Source organism: Poecilia latipinna, unplaced genomic scaffold, assembly GCF_001443285.1.
Source record: "Poecilia latipinna isolate Pla-1442-1.1 unplaced genomic scaffold, P_latipinna-1.0 Scaffold52, whole genome shotgun sequence".
NCBI lineage: Eukaryota > Metazoa > Chordata > Actinopteri > Cyprinodontiformes > Poeciliidae > Poecilia > Poecilia latipinna.
In genome coordinates, this window is record NW_015112668.1 from 342,784 (window position 1) to 367,293 (window position 24,510).

At 42.7% G+C, this 24,510-nt stretch overlaps 2 protein-coding genes across 7 annotated transcripts in view; one reads left to right on the forward strand and one right to left on the reverse strand.

The window, feature by feature from the left end:
* The window catches only part of LOC106959272 (unconventional myosin-Va), a 19,291-nt gene extending 5,567 nt beyond the window's left edge, over window positions 1–13,724 (forward strand). Inside the window, exons 6-35 of the mRNA XM_015051745.1 lie at window positions 36–179; window positions 285–366; window positions 446–553; window positions 645–757; window positions 1,637–1,905; window positions 2,003–2,084; window positions 2,783–2,923; window positions 3,463–3,594; window positions 3,683–3,766; window positions 3,867–3,983; window positions 4,053–4,150; window positions 4,256–4,342; window positions 4,504–4,824; window positions 5,397–5,553; window positions 6,416–6,655; window positions 6,746–6,958; window positions 7,435–7,528; window positions 7,637–7,785; window positions 7,872–8,087; window positions 8,189–8,289; window positions 8,764–8,878; window positions 9,200–9,305; window positions 9,480–9,602; window positions 10,019–10,170; window positions 10,379–10,468; window positions 10,603–10,735; window positions 10,831–11,128; window positions 12,324–12,498; window positions 12,593–12,673; window positions 12,777–13,724. Coding sequence (XP_014907231.1) covers window positions 36–179; window positions 285–366; window positions 446–553; window positions 645–757; window positions 1,637–1,905; window positions 2,003–2,084; window positions 2,783–2,923; window positions 3,463–3,594; window positions 3,683–3,766; window positions 3,867–3,983; window positions 4,053–4,150; window positions 4,256–4,342; window positions 4,504–4,824; window positions 5,397–5,553; window positions 6,416–6,655; window positions 6,746–6,958; window positions 7,435–7,528; window positions 7,637–7,785; window positions 7,872–8,087; window positions 8,189–8,289; window positions 8,764–8,878; window positions 9,200–9,305; window positions 9,480–9,602; window positions 10,019–10,170; window positions 10,379–10,468; window positions 10,603–10,735; window positions 10,831–11,128; window positions 12,324–12,498; window positions 12,593–12,673; window positions 12,777–12,938 — 4,383 coding nt within the window. The 3' untranslated portion in view covers window positions 12,939–13,724. The remainder of the gene's footprint in view (window positions 1–35; window positions 180–284; window positions 367–445; window positions 554–644; window positions 758–1,636; window positions 1,906–2,002; window positions 2,085–2,782; window positions 2,924–3,462; window positions 3,595–3,682; window positions 3,767–3,866; window positions 3,984–4,052; window positions 4,151–4,255; window positions 4,343–4,503; window positions 4,825–5,396; window positions 5,554–6,415; window positions 6,656–6,745; window positions 6,959–7,434; window positions 7,529–7,636; window positions 7,786–7,871; window positions 8,088–8,188; window positions 8,290–8,763; window positions 8,879–9,199; window positions 9,306–9,479; window positions 9,603–10,018; window positions 10,171–10,378; window positions 10,469–10,602; window positions 10,736–10,830; window positions 11,129–12,323; window positions 12,499–12,592; window positions 12,674–12,776) is intronic.
* A 529-nt stretch (window positions 13,725–14,253) lies between these two features.
* The window catches only part of unc13a (unc-13 homolog A (C. elegans)), a 56,172-nt gene continuing 45,915 nt past the window's right edge, over window positions 14,254–24,510 (reverse strand). For 3 of the 6 annotated variants that reach the window (XM_015051724.1, XM_015051695.1, XM_015051687.1), the window contains 6 exons: window positions 24,430–24,510; window positions 24,069–24,216; window positions 23,102–23,158; window positions 19,124–19,216; window positions 18,222–18,381; window positions 14,254–17,454 (listed from right to left, as the gene is read on the reverse strand). In XM_015051724.1, the coding sequence (XP_014907210.1) occupies window positions 17,166–17,454; window positions 18,222–18,381; window positions 19,124–19,216; window positions 23,102–23,158; window positions 24,069–24,216; window positions 24,430–24,510 (828 nt within the window). In that variant the 3' untranslated portion in view covers window positions 14,254–17,165. The remainder of the gene's footprint in view (window positions 17,455–18,221; window positions 18,382–19,123; window positions 19,217–23,101; window positions 23,159–24,068; window positions 24,217–24,429) is intronic. The other 3 variants (XM_015051715.1, XM_015051706.1, XM_015051732.1) reach the window with 2 other exon arrangements.

Sequence of the window (24,510 nt, forward strand, 5' to 3'; positions counted from 1 at the left end):
TTTTTTTTAATGTCACGCCTCTGTTTTGTTTGTAGTCCATTGGGAATGCCAAAACCACTCGGAATGACAACAGCAGCCGCTTCGGGAAGTACATTGAGATTGGTTTTGGTAGAAAGGGGGACATCATCGGGGCAAACATGCGGACCTATCTGCTGGAGAAGTCGAGGGTTGTCTTTCAGGTGGGATTCTTCAGCTTGTTGCTGATTTACAGTTCTTAATGACGCAAATACTCATGAGTTTTTTTCCTGTTTAATTTTATTTATTTATTTTTTCCTATGTGCAAGGCGTCATCGGAGAGAAACTACCACATATTCTATCAGCTGTGTGCAGCCAGAGAACTGCCTGAAATGAGATCACTCAGACTGGGTGGGGCCCTGCTTCACACCTCTTCTGATTTTTATTCCTGCTCTGCTGATGGACTGACGTGTCTTTGATTTTACTTCAGAGCCACCTGAACATTTCCACTACACCAAACAGGGAGGAGAGATGCAGATTCCCGGCACGGACGATCTGTCGGACCTGGAGAGAACTCGCAGTGCTTTCACCGTCCTGGGTATTCCGCTCTTAACGTCGCACGATTGTATGAATATAAAGTTCAACAGCATGAACAGAGAAGCTTCATCTTCCTTACGCTCATTCTGCAGGTGTGCAGCCTGAGCAGCAAATGGAGCTCTTCAGGATCCTGTCGGCCGTTCTGCACCTGGGAAACGTCAACATTCAAGCCAGCGGCAGAAGTGCCGACAGGAGTTACATCGACGTAATCATTATTCTCCATTTTTGTTCTCCTACTTCATATTCTAATTCATTTAGTCATGTGAAAAAGGTTTTGACCCCTGATCAGCAAACAAACTCTCAAAGTGCACCTGTAACTTACTGTGCCATTCCAGGTTTTCAGCAACTACCAATTAATATTTTACAACTCTGGAAGGATTTTGACAGACTCTTCTTTTAGAGCAGATGCTTTGAGATCATCTCAATCAGATTGTCCAGAATTTGACTGGGCTGCTCCAAGGCCCTCATCTTGTTGCTTCTGAGTTTCTCAGCGGTGGATTTACAGGTGTGCTTTGGATTATTGTCCTGCTGGTTACCCAAGCAAGGTTGAGTATGAAATTTAAAAACCGATAGTCGGACATTCTCCTTCAGGATTTTCTGGTGGAGAAAAACACCCATTTCTTCAATAATTATAGCATCCAGGTCCCGAAGGGACAAAGCAGTGAAAGACCATCCCACCAGCTCCAACATGTTCGGCTTTAATGTGTTCTAACAAAATGCTGCAGATCTTATGCAAGACGTAACAAAATTTGAGCCCTTTGCTTTTGTCTCTCTGATCCACAGAATGTTTTTGTCAAACATGAGCAGGTTCGTTTTCATGATCTTGGCCTTGGCTCGTTTTTGTCCATTCTTATTGTGATCTTGGCCGAGGAAAGTGAAGCTTTAGATGTTCTCGGTTCCTTTTCGACCTCCTGGATGAATCGTTTCTTGGAAGGACTCTCAGTTGTTTTCTCCATGTGTGGATGATGCCCTCTCGATGATGACCTGAGTGCTTAGTATTCACTCAGGCCCTCTTTGCCTGACACTAAAATATGTTTGATCTGAGGCAAACTGTAGCGGTACGCGTTTTCTGTTTCCTCCTCAGGCAGACGACCGCTCTCTGGCCGTCTTCTCCAAGCTGCTGGGAGTGGAGGGATCTCAGATGGCTCACTGGCTGTGCAGCCGCAGGCTGGCGGTGGGGGGAGAGATGCTGGTGAAGCCCATGACCGGTCAGCAGGCTCTGGAAGCCAGAGACGCTCTTGCCAAACACATCTACGGCCAGCTGTTCACGTGGACGGTCCAGCGGCTCAACTCGGCCCTGCGATCGCAGAAGGGGAAGACCAAATCTTTCATAGGAGTGTTGGATATCTACGGGTCAGTGATGAGCTTTGGCTCTTTTGTTTGTGTGCAGCAAGCGCTCACGTCTTGCTCTGTGTGTAATGGTTTAACAAATCCCTCGTTTTGTTTGCAGGTTTGAGACTTTTGACCAGAACAGTTTTGAGCAGTTCTGTATAAATTATGCAAACGAAAAACTTCAGCAGCAGTTTAACAGGGTGAGTTGCATCGCATGTTTGCTCTAAACGTTTTACAGAACCGCGATGCGTTCATCAAAGGTTCTATTTACAAGGTTTATATTTTCATGTTTATGCTCTCTTCCGCCTTTGCAACGAACATCTTCATTCCTTTTTCTTTTAATTTTACGTTTCTAATACAAATAACAGTGGATTTTCTGTATAAATAACATAAGCGATACAAAATTGAAGGCGGTCCCTGCAGTCAGTTGACCTAAAATCAGAAGCTCAGCTTCTGCAGAGCGGGAGCTGCAACCACCGTGAAGCTGCGGCCAAAACGGAATAATTTACGAGCTTCAACAGATGCCATGGAAACGGGACGAAACATCACAAAGTTTTTCTACAGATTGCATTGCCTGATTGGATATTTCATGTAGAAATGGTTGCAGATCATGAATATGCTGTTTTAGCACAAATAAAAAATGCTGTACGTTTTACATTTTATATACAAGTAGGACATTTAAAGAGACTTTCTCACAAGTAGTGAAAATATTTTCATGTAATGTGAAATTCAATTTCGATTAATCCGTTTACCTTCTTTCATCCATTTTATATTATCTTCTGTTTTTGTTCCCTTTTTGCCAGTCTAAATGTGGTTTCGATATTTTGTAAACCCCTTTGAAAGGAGAGGCTCATCTATTCCCCAAGTTTACCATTGTATATTTTTGTCTTCTTTCAAGCACGTCTTCCATTTGGAGCAGGAGGAGTACGTCAGGGAGGAGTTGGCTTGGAACCGGATCGAATTCAGCGACAACCAGGAGTGCATCAATCTCATCGAAGGCCCTCTGGGAATATTTGACCTGCTGGACGAAGAGTGCCGGGTCAGTCTCGGTGTCTGTCTGTTTGCTAATTCGAAAGGAATCGCCATTCTCGCAACTTGTGGCTTTTGGCTCTCAATTCATTTCCATCTCCAAAACGTTGGCGTCATTCCAGTCTTTCCTGGATCTGCAATCCCAATCCTCCCAGTAACTTTGTCAGCATTATCTTTTGTATGCAGTGATTGTGGGAAAATATTGCAGCAGTGAACAGAAGCAGCTGAAAGTCTTAGTTGTAATCATCGGTTTTACTTGTAAGGATTAAATTGTTTATTTGTTTGGCCCTAAAAAAGTCATTTCAGGCTAATGCCACACGTGCTGGATGGAATGTGAGTTTAGAAAAAACGAATTAACAATTTTATTTGGCTCTGGCACTGAAGAAAACAACTACCGGCAATTAAACATACTGGAAAACATTTGGAAAAAGTGGATACTCATCCATGTACTGATTCTTTCTCAACGTATTAACTCACAATGTTTGATTAAATGTTCCAACACGGTTGTCTCTGTGTGATGGCATATATATTTCTTCTTGAATTACCCAGATGCCGAAGGGGTCTGATGAGAACTGGGTCCGAAAGCTGTACGACCAACACCTGACCAGCAAGCCCCACCCTCACTTCGGGAAGCCCAGGATGACGAACAGCGCCTTCATTGTTTTCCACTTTGCTGACACGGTAAGGAATCAGACGCTCCAATTGTTTCCACCTGTTATAAAACTCAATATTTTATGCATTTTTAAATATCTTTATCCCCTCAAATCAGGTGCAATATGAATGTGGCGGCTTTCTAGACAAGAACCGAGACACAGTGTTTGAGGAGCTCATCAACATTCTCAAAGCAAGTCAGGTAGACACCTGATCAATACCGAAGTCAAACAATGGTGCGTGTTTTCTCAGTAAACGGTGCCGCCCTGTTCCCTCTGTGTGTGTGTGTGTGTGTGTGTCAGTCTGAGCTGGTGGCTGAGCTGTTCCAGCAGCAGGTAGCCGCTCCCTCTGTGGCCAATGGAAGCGTTCGCTCAGGAAAAAGAGCCGCCAGAGAACACAAGCTGACTGTAGGCTACCAGGTGAGCTCTTTTTAAATTTGTTTCTTTTTTTAAGACTCAGTCTCATAGTGCTTTTATTTTTTTTTTCAGTTTCGTCAGTCCTTACAGATGTTAATGGACACCCTGAACAGCACCACTCCTCACTACGTGCGTTGTATTAAACCCAACGACCTAAAAGCAGCTTTTATGTGAGTCTGTGCTGTTATTCGATCAGGCCGACCAAAGCATGTGTATTACTTTTTTTTTTTTGTCTTTGCGTGCACTCATAAAGGCCCGTCCTCCACATTTTACAGGTTCGACCCACAGCGGACGGTGCAGCAGCTGAGAGCTTGTGGGGTTCTGGAAACTATTCGCATCAGCGCAGCCGGTTATCCATCCAGGTGCTGGACACTTAATTAGTTGATCTCACTCTTTGTAGATAAATGAAATGGTGAAACGCCAGAGACGAAGTGACAGAGTCTAAACCTTCCATATTTTTAACATTTGAAGTTAATTTCTATCAAATGACATGTTTGCTTTTTTGGTTTGTCTCTGCATCCAGATGGACATACGAGGAGTTCTTCAGCAGGTACCGTCTCCTCCTTCGAGGACCCCAGAGCCAGGATCAGGCTCAGGCCTCGTGCAGACGGGCTCTGCCTCAGCTCATCCCAGACACCGACCAGTACTGCTTCGGAAAGACCAAAGTGTTTTTCCGAGCCGGTCAGGTGGCCGTCCTGGAGAGGCTGAGGTCCGAGCGGCTGCGTGCCGCTGCTGTGACCATCCAGCGCCACGCCAAAGGCTGGTTGGCTCGGATCAGGTACAGCCGGGTCCTGTGGGCGGCTGCTACCATCCAGAGATACACCAGAGGAGCTCTGGCCAGACGGTGAGGAGAAATGTTTATTATTGAGCGTCTAGCTTTCTGGACTTCCTCACAATCCACTGAATATCTGAACACAGTGCCTTACAGAAGGACTCGCACCCCTAGAACCATTTCATCTGTTTTTGGTTGAGTGCCACAAAATGATTACTCTCAAGTAGCCAAGAGTCCCATTGTTTTTCTGGGGGAGCTGCAGATGTCCACAGCTCAGGTGGGGAGGTGGAAAAAAAAATATTAGTTTTGCTTTAATGGACGCAAAACAAGAAAATATCTACTTCACTCTACAAAGTTGTCTCTTTAAAAGTGACTAATACTTGATCAGCATGTCTACATGTATAATGCGTCACAAAATGCTCATGTTTCCATGCCAAGACTAGTCACAAGTCGGTGTGTTTAAAAAAAAAAAAAAAAAATCATAGTGACCTGCAGTCACATTCATAGCAAAATTTTGCTTTTATCTTCTAATTTTATTTGCTTTTTTCAGTTTTAGTAAATGACCAGTTTGCTAGCTCAAACCAATGCATGTCTGAAAACATTTTATCTACTGTGTGTGTGTGTGTGTGTGTGTGCGTCTGCAGGCAGGCTCTGACTCTGCGCTACACGAAGGCTGCCATAGTGATCCAGAAGACGTACCGGATGATGGTGGTCAGGCAACTTTTCCTCATGATCCGAGACGCCACCGTCACCATCCAGGCCTTCACCAGGGGGACTCTGGCCCGCCGCCGATACAGACAGGTCAGCACTCAGTGCCGGCATATTATCTCTCTACCTGATGATGTCGAAGTTATGAATTACCAGTGATGGGATGTAGCGAAGTCCAGGTAACTTTAGATTTACTCCAGGTTACTTTCAACCTTTACTCCACTCTAGTTTGCATTAAATATATGTACATTTTTCCCACTGCATTTCCATAATGTGTTGCGTTACATGTTTCATTCACGTCACATTGCGTTTTTTTTTTTTTTTACATTTGCTTACAAGTTTGAAAGTAATCGATGACTTATTTGAACTAAAAAAAAATCCCCAGGAACCATTGAGACATTACAAAGTTGAATATAGAATATTTGTTTAATCTGTTCTGACAAACTGGAGTGGAAATGATCAGTGCTTACTCCTATGTTGGGGTGTCTCGTGTCGATCTAATTTTATTTATTTTTTGTCAGCCAGGTAACTTTTGCTTGTATGTTAAAATAACACATTATTTTAGCTTTGTGCTGAATAAAAAAACTTTCACAGGTATAATCATTCCTCTTTCTTATTTAGCTTGGTGGCATTTAACTCTGCAGGTCATCCCTGAAATAAACTCCCAGAGAGTAAACACAATGGAAAGATACTTTATCTGCAGTATTGTTCATTAACATGACACACTATTGATGCATTAAAGAGAAAATACTTACGTAAACCCTTCCAATAGAGAATACATTTTTACTTTCAGTACTAATTATATTTAAAAATAAGTGTCTACATATAAACAGACAAAAAATGTACTCTAGTAAAAGAGACATTTTCACTTAAGTTCGGTGTTTGAGCACCGTCTCCACCACTGAGTTTCACATCTGGCTTTAAACAAGTGAAAGCCTTTTGCTTTGCCCCTCAGCTGATGGCGGAGCGGGCCGCCGTGCTGCTCCAGGCGACGGTGCGTGGCTGGCTGGCGAGGCGGGCGTACCGGCGGGTGCGCGCCGCGGTCATATTCATGCAGTGCTGCGTTCGCCGCAAGGCCAGCAGGAGGGAGTTGCTGAGGCTGAAGGCCGAGGCCCGCTCCGTGGAGCGGTACAGGGAGCTCAACAAGGGCATGGAGGTCAAACTGATGCAGCTGCAGCTCCGAGTCGACCAACAGGTGGGTCACGGAGAGAATGCGGTTTCTAAAACATGACATTCTGCCGGATTAGAGATCTGGTTTCGTCACGTTTTAATGTGTTGTGGCAAGGTGAGGGAGAGCGCCGCTCTGAGAGAGACTCTCCACTCGGAGCGAGAGGCTGCCAGCGCCGAGCTGGAGGCTCTGAGGGGGATCATCCAGAAACTGGAGAACCAGAAACTGGAGAAGCCGCCGCCGCCTTCCCAGGCGGTCAGCAAGAAGGAGGTGGAGGAAAAGAGGAGAGCGGAGGAGAAAGCCGCTCAGGAGATCCTTCGACTCACACAGGTGAAATGATCCGAATGAAATCACAGGAGACGAGTTCCTACATTCGTCTTTTACTGGTTGCACAGCAAAAATGCAAAATCTTTCTAGGTTTCTCGTGCAAATATCTTAGTACACTCAACGTAAGACAAATGCAACTTGCAAGTAACTATTTAGCATGATGTAGGAGTTTAAGTTGATGATTCTTTAACATTTATTATTAATATCCCATATGAGGGAAAAATGTCTTGTTCCACTGGCAGATTTGAGTACTTTCTCATCAATATTAAGGAGCATAATTTCCCTTTGGGACCAATAAAATATGTATCTAACTGGCCAGTCGTCTCTATTTCTTGCTGGAAAGTTGCTTGTAGTTTAGTTTCATTTCAAGTGTACTAAGATATTTGCACCAGAAACGAGATCAAAATACTCATAAAATTTTCTATTTTTTTATTTATTTTTTTTTACTGTTGATTTTAATGCTCGTGTAATTGTCTAAGGAGATGCAAGCGTTGCAGAAAGACAAGGAGAACATCAGCAAGGAGAAGGAAGATCTCGCCGCTCAGCTCCACGAGAAAGAGAGAACCCAAAACGGTGCAGCTCCACTTCTTCTCCTTGATGCATTAATCACAGTTTTGAACACTTTTTTTTTTTTTTTTTTTTTTTACTTTTTCTTTCGGTTTATCCTCTTTATGTATGCAGAGTGTATACAAAAGGCCGTGCTAGAGGCCAGCGCGGCTCTGCAGTCCGAGCTGGATGAGGAGAAGATGAAGTACCAGGGTCTCCTGAGGGAGCTCACCAGACTGGAGCAGAGATACGACAACCTGAGGGAGATGAATCTGCTCACCGAGGTCCACAGCTGCACCTAAACGAGAGATCGTACTATTAGTCCAGCTGGATAGCTTCACTTCTCTCTCTCTCTCTCGTCCCAACGCAGCGCTCCAGAGGACACAGGAGGACCGACTCGGCTCAGAGTCTGATCTCCGAGCCTCTCTCTCCGTGCTCCACTCCGCTGTCGCCCCAGTCCCTCACGCCGCTCTCGGGGTCCCCCTTCGCATCGGCCTTCCCGTCCCCGGAGGAGAAGCGCAGGATCAGCGTGACGTCCCCGACTCCGGAGAGGAGAATCTTGGTGTTGAGCTCGGAGACGCCGCTGGTCAGGAAACGCCCCGAGAGGGAACGAATCTTTTGTTTTAAACTCGCGCGGGACGTTTTTGTGAACGACACACGGACGTGTTGGTGTGTTGGCTTCGACAGGATCAGCTGATGGAGAAGGTGGACGTGGCCAAAGACCCGGCAGTGAAGAAGAAAGGAGAAGACCTGGAGTACGCTTATGATGCCGTACGAGTGGCCAACAAGTCAGTCCTTCCTCCGTCGCTTCACGTATCGATAACCTTTGCACTTTTTTCCACATTTTGTCACGCCATAGCCACAAACTTCAGTGAATTTCACAGGTATTTCATATACACACACACCCCTCTATACCAACTTTACCCATTTAGACATTTTTTTTTTCTCCTAATTGGTCTTTGAAAAAATCAGTTTTCTGCTTAATGACAATTTTATGCACTGTAATTCATTCCGGGGTCTGAGACTAAACAGGGTTGTATACAGATGCGTGCCAGACTTTTCAAGGCTTTATTTGTAGGAACGATGTATAATTTCACCTCCACTTCACAATTATTAAGAAAATGCATTAGAGATTTGCAACAAACTGTGAAAAAGTTCAAGAGGTATAAACACTTTTTTTTTGTTGTTTTATTTTTAAGTGACTGTAGCTTCATGCTTGACGTTTTCAGCGAAGGTGTTTAATGTGTCCTGGTGTCTGTCAGGTTTCTGGAGAGCCAGCTGCAGAAGCAGCAGACTGAGTGGAAGGACGAACTCCAGGATCTGAGGAACCAGCTCAGTCACAAGATCTGTTCTGGTTCCTCTCCTGCAAAGAAACGGGTGAGGATGTAATGTAGTTGCTTAAAGCAGCAGCAGCGGCATTGTTAAATTTTTATTTTGGCATCCAACACCTCATTTACAAGAGAGATCTGTAACAAAGAGCAAGTTTAAGATGATATTTGGTTTTGTTTATCAACCATGTTTCCTTATTTGTGTTCAGATTTCTCCATACTAAACCATAAGCGTCAAACAGTGATCAGATTCTGGCAATTTATACCGTTTTTCAGAGCTTTCTAAACTTGACGGTGATTCTCCTGTTGTGACTGAACTGCAACAAACTTTGGATCCTCAAGTTAAGGGTCTGAATGTGTCTCCCATTAGGATGTGTGGCAGCTGCTGGAAGCCAGAGAGTTTGAGTGCATGAGGCTGCGGAGGGAGCTGAAGGAGCTGAGGCACACGGCGACTCTCAGACACCTGCTGACGCAAGGCGAGTCTCCCTCCGAACCCTTGACTCCTACACGAAGTAAAATCACTGCAGTGAAACAAACCGACGGTCCTGTGACGTCGTCTCCATTTGCACTTTTTTTTATTTTATTTTATCATTTTTATTTTAAAAATTTCTTGCACATTCAGTCAGGTTGAGTTTTTCTTTCATTTCCAGTTTCGCTGTCGGCTCCGATCACGGAGACGTTCTGTGCCGCTCGGCCGAAACCGGCAGCCGTCTCCGGTTTGCTGGAGTGCAGGAAGAGAGACGAAACCAAACTCATCAGGAACCTCATCGCGGGTGAGCACTCCGTCTCTGCAGCACCTTCCACATTTAAGCTCATTTTTAGTGCAGAGGAAGCAGAGTGTGGACAATGTATGGACGTAGGACGTGTTTAATTAATTTTCCTAAACTTTTATTTTATTTTGAAGAAAAATAAACAATTGTTTATAAGTGTTTGTACAATAATATATAAAGTCCTGTGATTGTGCGTTTTTTTTAAAATTTTTTCATATAATTTTAACTTTAAATATTGAGTTTTACACCTCAGTGTAACACCACTTGTTTTAGTGGTTTCATTCTTTTCCTTTTACATACAGTGTTCTTCTGTGCCAGGTGTCCCTTCAGTCCAAACAGAAACCCCGTTTGCGCAGCGGCACGACAATTATTCTGTCACATTTCTTAACCTCCTCTCCGATCCTCTCGCTGTCCCGCAGACCTCCGCTCTGAAGGCGCGCTGGCTCTGCCTCCCGGTTTGCCGGCCAGCGTGATCTTCCTCTGCGTCCGTCAGGCCGACTGCAGCGGAGACCAGGCTCGCGCTCGCTCGCTCTGCAGCGCCGCCCTCATGGCCATCAAGGCCGCTCTCAAGGTAACCGGAGCTCTGGTTGCTCTGCGTGTGCCAGAAGGGAGCAGTGAAATGTAATTATAGAGGCAGATCCCATCATGTTGGGTGGAGGGGGAGGGGGAAAGGGACCTGCAGCCAACTTTCAAGCACTTGGAGAAATTAAATGTTTTATTAAAAAAAAAAAACTTTTCTGTCAGTGTGATCTTGTTCTAACAGTGTTTTCCTTCTTCAGAAGCAAACCTCTGATCTCGACATGACTGCTCTGTGGCTGAAAAATGTTGCTCTTTTGCACGACCTGTTGTCCCAACATTCTCCAAAACAGGTAGCCGACCCCTGCTGGTCATTTTCAGTTTCCTGACGGGACGTGTGTGTGTGTGTGTTTTTTTTTTTTTAAACTGTACATGCAGTCTGGTTGTGTTTTCCATGATAACAACTCTTTGGTGTTTGGCTTCTCAGAGCCTGGACTCGGATGAGCTCGTTCCTATGACGACCGACCTGAGCGACTTGATCCGCTCCCTGAGTGACCTTTGTATTCAGGCCTATCAGCAGCTGCTCTCCATCACCGAGACACAGCTGCAGAAACTCATCGGTAACTCTACAGTGACGTCACGCCGGCACTGCCGACGCTCTTCCCTCCACTAAACTTTATAACTCCCCCTCTCCCTTTCTCGCTCTCCGCCTCAGTCCCGGCCCTCCTGGAGAGCGACACCATCGCTGGTCTGTCCGGCTCAGCGGTGAAGCTGGTCGTCTCCAGGAAGCGGGCGGGCTCGGACCCTCGGCCGCTCGGCGCCGACGCTCCCACCATGGCGTCTGTGCTGAGGCAGCTCGGAGCGCTTCACGCCGCCCTGAGCCGCCAGGCTCTGCCCCAGAGTCTGGCGGAGCAAGCTTTCCGCCAGATGACCTACCTCATCTGCGCCTCTGCGCTCAACAACCTGCTGCTGAGAAAAGACATGTGCTGCTGGAGCCGTGGCATGCAAATACGGTACACGGTTTTTTTTTTTTGTTTGGTTTTTTTTCATCCATTTAGTACCTTTAGTGTCATTAATTATGTAAGGAAAAAGGCAGAGGATCGGTACATCCTTACTAAAGTGTTCATGGCGGATAAACTTAATTCAACTGCCAATGTTGACACAAAGTTATCACATAATGGTGAAATAGAAGAGTATATTAGATGTTTTTTTTTAACTATTTAAAATGAAAATATGAGAAGTGTGATGCACCTTAAGTATTCAGCCCCGCTAAGTCAATATTCTGGTGTAAATCTCTACCAGCTTTGCTCATTTAGATATGGATCCTTTCGCTAATTCGTCTCATGAAATCGACTCGGTCATCGGTGAACTCAGCTTCCACTGTTTAAGAATTCAAAGATTTATTTTATTTTTTAATTGTCATACCATCTTACTTGTTTGTGGTACAAAAATCGGACTCAAAGATCCAAAAATGACATTTTGGCCCCGTCTAACCTGAGCAGCTGAGCAACTTAAAAAATATAAATTGAAAAAGAGACTTGGAGTTGCCCACTAGTTTTCTTGTAAACAGATTTGTCCACCTGAGCAGCAGATCTCTGCAGCTCCTCCATGCTTCCCTGATCAGGCACACACAGGTGGACTTTATTTAGGCAGATTGTCTGAATGCAGTCGTTTGTCTTGGATTTCATTTAAATTGATGGTTTAAATGGTTGCCAGTAGTTTTAAATTTTTTATTTTAATCATGTGACTTTTGTCCCACTTACCATTTTCACTACTCTGATGCATCTGGCCTACATGGAAAATGCCATGTGTGGCACTGAACATAAAGAAACGCCTGAGGTGAAATAAATAAATCTTCAGCAGATAAAGCCGTCAGTGGATTGGGGGAGAGAAGGAGCTCAAAGATTTAGTGAAGACTTAAGAAATGATGTTTAACGTTTTGTTCAAAATATTGAAAAGTATTTAGAAAGTTTTCCACTTTAAAATTGCTCATGACTTTATGCTGAATGTAATCCCATAAATTACATTCTAGTTTGTGGTTGGAATCTTAAAACAGAGATGCGTTCAAGGCCCCATGTTGAAATGGGAAATGAAATTAACCTGTAGGCTGTGACTAATCTTTGACAGCAAAAACTATAACTGCCAAAGCGCTTTAACACATCCAACTCATTTACCTGCGAACATTTTTATTGTTTTTAATTCCCTCAGTTACAATGTCAGTGTGCTCGAAGAATGGCTGCGCAGCCGAGGCCTGGCAGCAGGGGGCGCTGTAGCCACATTGGAGCCGCTCATCCAGGCAGCTCAGCTGCTGCAGGTGGGGAAAAAGACGGATGCGGATGCTCAGGCCATAGCCCGGACCTGCACCGCTCTCTCCAGCAAGCAGGTGGGTCCGTTTCTCACTTCCGGAAGGAATTCGTTTCAACAATATTATTTTCTACAGGCATTTTCTAAATCCAAGCCTCACTTTTGTTCTGCAGATTATGAAGATCCTGACTCTCTACACTCCTCACAGTGATCTTGATGAAAAAGTCTCTTTAAATTTCATTCGCACCGTCCAGGTATACCGCCCGCCTCTGTGGGGGGAAAAAAAAAATCTGGCATGGGGGTTCGTTAAAATGATGGCTCTCAGGTCAGTGCTGATCGTCTTCTCTGTTCCTATAGGAGCTCGTCAGGAGCCGCTCTGACAGTCAGCCTCCACAGCTCCTCATGGACGTGAGGAGAGCGTTCCCCGTTACCGTTCCCTACTCGCCTCCCCCGGCCCTCAGCGCAGACGAATTAGTCATCCCAGACTCCCTCAAGATCTCTTTTCTACGCAGATCCTAGAAGAGCACGACTCCACATGTTGAATGCTGCAATCTGAAATTTAAACACCTTTCTGACTATTGGTGCCGCTTTATTTTCAAACAAAAATTGTTAGTCTATAAGAAGCCCTCGGGTTGTATTTTTCTACCAACTTAATGAGTCCAGGATTACTGATCTCTGCTACCGTATCCAGTTCTATACTGATCATGTAGAAATGTCCGGGCTTAAATTTGAAGCTGAATGCAGGTACCATGTTGAAAAAATATATTAAAATCCCAGGTGCAACAAATACGTAAAGTTTATTAGAACTTCTGAATAGTAAATCATGTCTTTCCATTTGTCTCTGATATAAATATGGCATTAGAAACCTATTTGTTTAGATGCTCTCCCCTAGATGGCAATCAATGTTTCCACCACACACAGTGAGGGTGGAAAAGGAAGAAAAATCCAAAGCTCACTGTCAGAAGATGCCAAAATGACATCGTCTGCAGCATTTTTAAGTTTTAGAAATCGGCACTAGAAGTTTTCCACAGATCAGCTGGTTTGTTAGAAGACACCCCAGGCACAAAAAGTTTGTTCTGTGTTACCATCACAAACGTAAACATGTGGTGTTTGATAATCTCTACTCTGCTTTGGTCAGATCAGTCTAAAAAATGTTGTTTTTTTTCCCCCCCAAATAAATCAAGTTTTGTGAAAAGGCACCTGATGCCCACTGTTAAGGTGGAGGATCTGTGATGCTGTGGGCTTGTATGACAACATGAGCTCTGCTGAATAAATGGATGTCTGTCGAGAACATGCTTTCAACACAGGAATGACTCAATCTTTTAGATCGTCTAAAGCCAACAATTGACTATGGTGATTCTTATTAAAAATGAAATTCCTTAACATTTTATCTCCGATGTACTAAAAGGTCGGGTTGATAATTTTTTTTTAAAAGATATACAGCTACAATAAAAGAATCATATTGGCCAACAAATGTATCCACATCAGCGTAAATGCAGCTTCATCTTTGCACAAAGCGACAGACAAAAGTGTGAAATTCCCGTTTTCCATATTTTATTGGTAGCAGAAACACAGTTGGACTGTCGTCTCAGGAGCTTCAGGCCCCAACAACCAGAATAATAAAACAAAAACTAAATTAGAAACATCTTTTGTGTAAAAAAATTCTCATGCCAGTACTTTGTATCCACTACACGTCATCAGTGATACATATTTATATATTCACAAACATTTGAAAAATAGAAAACAATAATCCAAATATCAAAATATAGAAGACAACAATTGGCATTGAACATCAAATAATTAATGCGTGCTGACACACGACACGGTTTCTTTTTGTTTTTCTTGTTCCCGTCATGCACCGTTTCTGGAAGTACAAGAACCGGCGCCCCCAGGTGGTTCGGCCGGCCGGCTGGACAGAGCAAAGGGGTGGGGGGTGATCATGCATGTCTGTCCGCCTCCATGTGTCATGTATGTGCTTTTCATTGTGCTTCATCTACTTCCATATTCAACTTCAAACCCGACAGCCCAGAAGGAGGAAGACCTTCCTCGACAAGAGAATCATTGTCAACAGCAATAAATAAAGATTATTTTCGTGGCGTTTCCAGCTAGGTGTCAGTTGTATGACTTTTTTTTTTCTTCTTTTTTTTAATTAAAAGATTGTGCAGATGTTTTCTTCCAATAAAAAGACCTTGTACATGCAAGAGAGTTACACAACATTTATAAATATATTTTTTAAGACCTTTGTAGCCCACACGATGTAACGATGTGTGTACTGCCAGAGTCAAAGTCAGAAACTTTCATTTTAGTTCCTAATCACACGTCTTTAGCAGATCCATATGGCTTGTAATTCATCTCCATTATGTACACGGCCTTCCTATATCTTCAGCAGTAGCTCCATGCTCAAACTGGAAACCCGTTTGCGCTTGATATCCACCTGCTTGGGTCGCTCCATGCTAAATTCAGGTCTACAACAGAGCAGCAAATTTCACTTCACGTATTCTGACGCGTGTTTTTACATGGCAGCTATTTACAACGATCCGCTTCTGCTTCAGGTTCATCTTTTCCTACAACAACAAAACTTCAGTCTGATCGACGCCACAACAGCTTTTGATATTTGACCCAGAAAGCAGACGGCTTTTACGACATATCAGACACTTGTGCTGCTATAATTAGATTAATAATCCACCATGTAAACATTGTAAGTCTGATTCAGGAAGGACTCGTCTACACAGAGTTTACAGATCAGATGCATAGAGTTCAGTTGGTCCACTTTGTTCAATAATGGGGCCTTTTTAATTACTTAAGACCCAGAAATACATCTATTTGAGTCCTGAACAACATTTCTTCCACTTTATTCTTTTAAGTTGTTACAGAAACAAAAAACATAAAAATATTTAGTTTGAGAGGTTTCGTAAAAACAGTGAGATTGATGAAAAGTTAACAGAATCTAAAATGTTTTAAACCTCAAATGTTCAGGGATTTAATGTATTTTTTATCCTGAAATCTTGAAAGTCAAAACAACAAAAGACAACAAATGAGTTTTACAGCGACCGAGTATTGGAAACGTGTCTGTACACCGTTTGGACCGTAATGTTTTCCAAACAGGATGCCGACCAGTTCTGGTTTGGATCAGCAGCCCTTTGCCAGAGGCTTTTCTGGATTTCAGAATGAAGCACATGACATGTGCCTCATAAAAGTAGTGAACTTTTTACATTTTGTAAATTTAAAACCACAAACTTCCAAGTGTTTTCTTGGGCCTCTATGTGATGTGAACACTGGTTTCTCAGTCGGTGTTGTTTTTATGTTTTAAAGGACTTTGCCTTGTTGCTTAAATGTTTTGTTTGGTTTTGGTCGATCTTAATAAAATTCAGTAAGAAACTAAGTTTGTGGCAAAAATTAGACAAAAAAATGAAAAGGCATCACACAGCTAAACAATGTTGGTAATATTGAAGACCTGTGCTCACTCTCGCGTTAGTGATGTTGCACTTCACATGAAGCTACTTTGCAAAAATATTTTCTCTATGCATGTATTCGTTTGTTAAATAATTCCCCTTCCTCCTTGTTTGGCAGTTAGGTGCTTTTATTCTGAAAGGAAACGACATGGGTTTTAATCTCTCTGCTGTATTGCACGACTGACAGACCCAGACTGGGCTGCTAGGAATGTTTGCAGTAAAAACACAAAGGTTAGAAATAACAGAAAAAAATTAAAGTTTTGGCCTTAAAATGGTAAACAAACCAATAAAAAGTAAACGGATCCTCGATGGCTTTTCTTTGTGATTACGTGAGGTCGGCATCTTCACAATCACACCGAGTCCATTCTCTCTCTCTCACTCACTCACTCAGTCACGTATACTTATGTACAATCTGATGAATCACAGTGCTCAGATGTGTGCTTTCATCAGATTTCTCTCTCTCCATGCCGTCCCACACATGATGCAGACAGAGGGTGAGGGTCAACGGGACAGAAAGGCCTTGAGGGTGTCAGGCAGTGCTCTGTCACAGGGTGGACGCACGGAAAGACAGACTACGATGACCTCCATCGAATAATCCTATATGCTTATATATTTCCCTTGATATATTGTGTATATATGCATGTTCATATATTGAATTATTTAAATATAAATATAGATCTAGAATAAGAAAGTAATAAACTCGAGTGATAAACTAAAAGCGCTTTGTTTCCGATATCTGGAATGTTTTGAGCCCGTTTGTGTCGCGTGTCGGGCGGACGGTCGGTCCTGCTGTGCTTGGGAATGGTCTTGGCATATTTCAGTAATTATCTGTTGGCACTTGCGGTCCCTTCTCTGAGTGGGCACACACCAGGGAAGGGATGACAGGGCAGAAACTTAAAAAAAAAAAAAAAAAAAGAAAGTGAGAAAGAAGGCTAAAAATATTTAGAGGCTACAAGATAATTCTCAACCTGATCACTCAAGTGTGTGTGTTTCTCCACGGCAAATAGGGAAACTGCATCGCTAATCAAAACGGATCATTAAAACATATCGGCAACAATAAAGACACTGGTGGACTTGGTGATGCTCGTCTTTGCTTTGCGTCTTTGCCGCTGCAATAAAAGTATTTACAGCACTGAGTGTGTGGTGCCTCCTGTCTTATCTGTGCTTTTACAAGGCTGGGTTACCCTGGCAGTGACTTGCAGTGACTCAGGAGAGCCGCAGGGCAGTGGCTGTCTGACTGAGCTCCAGACATGGCGTTTTAAGCCCCACTCTGACATTTTTAAAAAACTTTTTTTTAACCACGGCCCTCCTCTGTAGAGCGCTGGTCGGACTTGAGCTTGACGAACTCTTTGGCCACGTCGTCGTTGTTGCGCTGGGAGAGGATGCGCAGAACGGTGAGGCCTGTCTCGTCCATGTGGATGCGCTTACCCAGCGGCAGCCAGCAGGCGGCGCTGCCCTTAGAGGCCACGTCCTTGAGCTGCAGGACGGCCATGCCCACGGTGCGGTCCTCTCGGGCGAAGCAGTAGTCCTTCACACACACCTGCAGCTCGTAGCACTCTGGACCCACCTCGTTGCTCAGTGTGCTGCGGAGCAGGGAGAGCGGGTCAGGGTTCGTTCACTTTTCCCACTTTAAAATTCAAGCACTTTTCAAGCATTTTTAAGAAAAGTTTTCAAATTTTTCCAGCCCCACGCTTTGGAGTTAAAACAATACAAATGAACTAACAAATGAACTATGGTTTGAAACACCTGGTCTGAGAACAAATCATTATTTTAACAAAATAGATCTCCCAATTTCAATAACATTGTTTTACTTATGATATATATGACAACCTTTATTTCAATTACTGAATAAGAAGTTAAGAAATTAGGTGTAATAAATATTCATTACACTGAAACAATCAAAACAAATGGTGTTGAGGTAAATGTGCTTCCTGTTCGAATGAAATACCTAAACACAATAAAAAAAAAAAACAGTTACAAAAACAAAAAAATTTCTTGGTAACTTTTCTTCCATTTAGCAAATAGAAATAATTAAGCTAATTCTAGTTGATCTGGAACGAGAAAAGTTTGGTCTAATTTAACTTCAGTCACTGAGAAAAAAAAATGTGTCTGTATTTGAAAACTTCTGGGTTCAACTATAACGTTTTCCAGATTTAGGCTTTTAATCAAACGTTAGATTGCACTTTACTACAAAACTGTTCCGTTTGAATATGAAGCACTTTCCAAACCTTGAAATTCAAGCATTCTCAAGGATTTCAAGCACCCATACGAGCCCCTGCGAGAGAGTGTTACATAACCCTCTGCAGCTCTTAAACCTTCTGAAAAACTGGTGACATCACCAGCAACTTACAAGGTGAAGGTTTCGTTGTATTTAGGCGCCCAGCTGTTGTTCTTCGACTTGGTGGCGTACTTCCTCTTCTTGTCGCTCAGGTGGGGGCCGATGATGTAGACCTCCACAAACGGGCGGAATATTCCCTGCGTCTGCCACCTCAGGTCGTTGGCAGCCACCACTGATGCAGAGAAGAGACAGAAAACAGAGGGAAAGCGAGTGGGAAGGTGTGGGTGATGACGAGAAAGAGGCTCATGCGGGAAAAAAAACAAAACAAAACAAAAAGAAAAAAAATGTGCGACACTGTGGAGTCGTGAGAAGCAGAGAGTGAAGAGGAACATCCTGGTGCTTTCTTGCTGCCTAGATGCAGCATCTTGCCCAGAGAGTGAAAGTAGAGGAAGAGAATATAATTCCTTCCAAAATTATTCATACCCCATGAACTTTAACACTTTGCTGTTTACTCTGATGCCCTTAAATAAAATCCAGTGCAATTAAATGTATATAGATATATACAGTATATCTGGTAGATGTGCAGTCATTGCACAGCTGCAAATCTACCAACACATGACCATCCACTTAAATGGATAGATGATGGAGTGAGCCAAACAGAGAAAAAACAAACACGTGCTTTAAACTTGCACTTTAATTGCAACAAAAACAAGATGCTAAATACTAATGCATAACATATTTTTATATTTTTATTTAGAAAATCATCTTGGTGCACCACAGAATATCCAAATACTAAAACACTTCGAGGTATGTGGTTGCAGTGTGAGCAGCAGTTCTACAGGTGTGGATATATTTAGTATGTTCATATTTTTATTTGACAGCTCTATTTCACGTTTGTCCCATGGCAAGCTTTTGAAAAAGTAGTTTCACTTTTATTTTGTCTATGCGAGTGTGAAAAAAAAAAAGATCTTTACCTTTCACCGTGACTTTATGTTCGCCAGTGTTTGGATGAGTGAAAACCTCCACATGGATGGACACTTCGCCCACAGCGTCGTCCACTCCGGTGCCTGACAGAAAAAAAAAAATGGAGAAAAGAAATACTATTAAGACTTTACATAAGGAAAAAAATCCCACCTCCTATCACTAGCCAAACATTAAGCAGATGCCAGAGGGCTCTCGTGACCATTTTCTCTTTCCTAGACTGGATTGAAAACTAAAATTTGCAGATCATTTCCCTTACAGTTTTATACAACATAGATAATGTAACAGCAGGAAATAAAATAGACTACAAGGATCCGATTAAGAACATGTCGTGGTCTTCAAGTGGAGAATTAGCCAGCGCCGCTATGAGTGGGCAAAGGTGTTTGATAAAAGCAGTCCTGCTTTTATATTTGTGCTGAGAAACACAACCAGTATTGGAGGCGTTTGGAGGTAAAAATTTCATTTTTCAGCTCTGAAGCCACAATACAAAAGAACTCAATGATGAAGCCTTGCCTCAAGGTAACAGGTTTTACATGCAGTATGCAGCAGAACTGTGCAAATGTAAAACACTGCTTCCAAGGATAAAGATATAGTCTTTTGATGCAAAGAAGAATAGGCTAGAGCTGAGCTTGTGGCATCATATTCAAAAAGACTTGAGGCTGCAACTGCTGCCAAAAGTGGATCAACAATATATTACGCAAAGGCTGTGATTTCTTGGTTTTCTATTTTTAATAAATTTGCAAAACACTCAACATGTTCCCCCCCCCCTTGTCATAACGGGAGGCTAATCTAGTATAATTTGGAACAATGCTGCAACACAGCAAAATGTAGAAAAGTGAAACGTGATGAGTACTTTCCAGATTCACTGTACAATTTTGAATTCAGACTGAATTCTTACACGGTCATAGTTATAGATACACAGTATCTGTCTAGATGCAGGGTGGTTAGTAAGAGGCAGAGAAGAAGAAATGAGGTATGTTGCAGAGGGTCAGTTGATAGTGTGCAGTACATCCTGATAAAGATCAAGTCAGCTCATGCTCAGACGGATCTATACAGGTGCACGCACCATATACTGCCTTCACCCAATCATGGTGAAGGCAGGTTGTCATGGTTTATGTTTCTTGTGTACTTTTAGTTTTTGTTTGTAATTTTGTCATGAACTTCCACCAGCACCAGATTCAAGAGTCATCAGTGACAGATGGACACTCATCGTGGGCATGCATACATTTAAACAGTTCTTTCTCCAGGGTAGAAAATTGGAATACAGTGATTTTAAAAACAAGCCCGTTGTGCACAAATATTTTTAAAAAGCCTCACTTATAATCAATAAAAGACCCTTATAAACAATAACTAAATGGTTTTTACAGTCAGCAAGCTTGCCGCCGATAATTCTGACTAGATTTTTGATCACTCTTCTGAAATAGTAGAGCTCATTTACATTGGTTGGTATCCTGGCACAGACACCGCTTCAAAACAAAATCTAGCCTCCTGAAGTTTTTTTTTTTTTTTTTGTCTGACCGTTTTTCTCCAGACAGTAAAAAATTCAGTCATGCTTGAAGGTGTTGGCTTTGGAGGAGATGCTTCTTTGACAGTCGGCAGCCTCTCAGCCTCTTCACAAGTTTCTTCATGGACACTGACCGTTGAGCACTAGCAGTGTTTCAATTTATGATCCTTTTAAGCTTCAGCAGTTTTAGAGTTTAGAGTCCTCAACCCTGTAGACAATTTATAGACTATGATTAAAAGTCTGGTCCATGCCAGGAAACTAACCCATTTAAATAAACTCTCCATTTCAGTGAGACTCTCTTGGAGACAAACTGCCTGATTCCAGATGATGTTTCTTGTCTTGCCTTAATGGATTGAATCAGGAGACAGTGGACACATCTTTTTTTTTGTGTGTGTGTGCTGCAAGTGGTTTACATCCACATACACCTCCAGAAGGATGCAGTGACAGATGGATATTAATTTTTAATGTTTTAATTAGTGTCTTCACTCGACAACTAGAAGCGCGTGTGCATGTGTGTGTGTGTGTGTGTTTTAACCAGTCGCCCACTAAACAAGGTGTGTGTGGGAGTTAGACGGCAGAGTGTTCCTGGCATGCATCTCTCTGCGGCTCTCTGGGGAGCGTTATGGGATTGTGGCGGTTGATCTGCCAACAGGACCAAAGAGAGCAGCAGCCATCCATCTGGCGCTGTCTATTCTGAGGGGAACGTTCACAGAAGATGAGAAAGAAACTTTGCTGGCAAATAAGAAGAAAAATGCTCCAAGAAGCTGAACTATATTTTCCTCTTCAGGAAAAACAGCAGAAGATAAAATATTGCATCTTCCCGTGACTCTTTACTTATTTCATTAGAGGATAAAGTAGATTTATACTTTCAGTGTGTGGACAATCAGAACCATCATCGTTGCATGGTTATTTGTCCCACAGGTTTCTTTTTCTTTTTTTTTTTTACACTCATGTAGTTATGCAGAACTGAATCTGGCATTTAAGCAGTGTGGTAAAAGGTAGTTTAACTACTCTATTAGAAAAGTTAAAATCTATATCACTGAAAAATAGGGACATTCTAACACTAGGTAATCTGTGTTTATGTTTCAGAAGTTGTTATTCACGTCAAAAATTAATTTTATTGCATTTTCTTTTCATGTAAAGAAAGTTCAAGGCTCGAATCCCAGCCTAATGTCTTTCAGCATGGAGTCTGAATACTCTCCCCACATTCTCCCTTGGTACTCCAGCTTCCTACCATAGTTCAAAGTCATAACTATTAGATTAATTGATCTCTAGTTATAAATGTGTGTGCATTGTTGTCTGCACTGTGACCTGTACAGGGAGTACACACTTGCCCAATGACTGCTGGACAGACACCCTGTGAGCCTGCAAAGATAAGCAGTTGTGAACAAAGAATGGATTTTCTTCTCTTTGGTGTTTTTTCCGAAATAAAACACACATACAACAGGCTTTTGCTGGAGCTCTGGCCATTTCACACTTAGCTGAGTGCCTGAAATACAGCATCTCACGATCATCATTTGCATTTGCGTCCATTAAAGAGGATGGATACAAATGCTTACTGAATGCATCCAGCTTCATGCACGCCCTGTACAAGTGTGCAAATCTGCTGGATGCAGAAGAGTCGCAGCTTCTTATGCTAAACTAAACTGACAGGATTTGAATCACCTGACCCAGGGGAATATTTTTGATTTGCTCAGTTTGCATCATGCAGATGAGTCGAGGTCTCTTTCTACGTCTGCGTGCGAGCGCTGTGTGGGCTTTTTCCTTTGCGTTTGTTTGTGTTTGATGAGAGAGCAGACAGGGGCAGGGAGCCCTTCCAGACAAAATGAGCCAGCAGCAATCGTCTTCTCAACAAGAACCTTATCCATCCTTATTTGCCGTTTTTCCATTTCCAGCACGAAGAGAGGGACAGTTCTGCAGAACAAAGGGAGTTTCCTCTTTGTTTCCCGTCACTGACGAGCATTACTTTGTACTTCTACATCTGAAGGGAAGGAATAGTCACATTGCTCATTCACTCACACACACACACACGCACACGCACACGCACACAGACCCATTTGGCACTCTGGCCTTTCTTGATGATTTCATGCTACATCAGAATTGCTCCACATTTTAATGCATTTCCATCATGTTTTTCCTGATGTCTGCCCATCATGCTTCAGTTTCTGCTCATACATACTGTCCGTGGCGTATGTATTCACTGCAGTACATACAGACATCAGTGTTCATGTCACATGCATGAATGCATAAGATTCTTACTGGCGTGGCGGGCAAAGTAAGAGTGTATTATTCATTTTGTGCATTGCATTTCTCTGCTGGGATGAGTTTGAGCAGGCAGGAGTTGTAAGGGTTCTGGATGCATATGACGGGTTGAAGGGGGGGTTGGAGGTGAAGGGAGTTGGGCTTTGATCTGGAAACTTTCTGATGGTCTCAGATGTCTCAGGGCCTGAGCCTGAGAGCCACATACCCTTTTCTGGGTAAACATCCTCACTAGTGGTGAATCTCACCCCCTTCCCGCCGAACACTGGCCCACAGACGGGGCAGGAGGAGGAGAAAGGAGAAAGACGCAGAAATAAGAGGTTTGCAGGGGTTCAAGTTCAGAATCACAGTGTTGTAAAAACAGAGCAACATGTATCAGCATTTTCATTAAAATAGGAAAAACTGTTATTTCTACTTATTGACACCTGTGTTTTCCTTTCAGGAAGCACTGTGCAGATTGTTTTAAACACAGGCATGTCTGTAAAATCTTCTTTAGCATTTTGCAGAGTTAAAGTTGAATCGCTCGTCCATTGAAGTGGCATCCCTCTGAGCGGTGCTCAGTGTGTCGGCTTGAGAGCTACCACAGAGACAACGGCTGCTACTTAGCTTATCTGATGGTGTGACAGAGACTGAGCAGCAAAACTACAGTGAGTAAGAGATCAGAAATGGTGGATATTATGGATATATATATTTTTCCCACAGCAGGTAACTGGTGCCTATGTTCAAAGAGTCGTTTCAGAGTTTCCTGTTGTTCAGCTAGGGAAAAGCTCAGCATCAGAAAATAATACTTGTCTACACTGTTTTGCTCAACAATCTCCAAGACACAGATTTCCCAGACAGCATATGTAGGTGGGTCCCATGTTGGATAAATGTGGACAATAATATGGGTCCCAAATGGTTTTGTTCATGGTTTCCATGGTTCAGTTAAGCCATACTTTTCCATTTTCAGAAAATGGATTGTATTTAAACCATATATTACTTTACTTTACATTTCACAATAATATCCACATAAAATCCAAATGAAATAAAACTGACGTTTGTGGTTGTAAAAGGACAAAACGTGAAAAAGATTAAACACTTGTCAGTGGATTTGGAAGCCAGTGTGCATCAAACAATAAATTAGATTCATAATGTCGAAATGAAAACACTTAAGGTGGAAAAAAACTTTAGTTTACCTTGGGCATTTTGCGACTGGACAAAGGTTTTAATGAGTTTGTCAGTGGCCTGAGTGTAGAGGGACAGGGCGTAGTGGAGAGACTGGAGGTCAGGACTCTTTTCCAGGAAGGTTTTCTTCAGACCCACACCACCAGCATGGAAGTATTGCTATTATGCAGAAAGATAAACCACAAAACAGATTAATTCGATTTTACGTAACAAAAATAAACTATTTTTAGGTGTCATTTCTAATTTACATCAGTAAATTAGAAAGAAACAGATTTCTAATATGGATGTTCTTGTACCTTGTGCCTTGAAAGGATGTAGCTTAGGAAGAAAATATCAAATCTACAGTAAAGTAACTGAAAGCATACGGATTACCTTGATGGTGTCCAGAGCCAGCTCGATCACGGCACACTGCTTGGGTGATAGTGCTTTGGCCTCTTCACGCACCATGTGCTC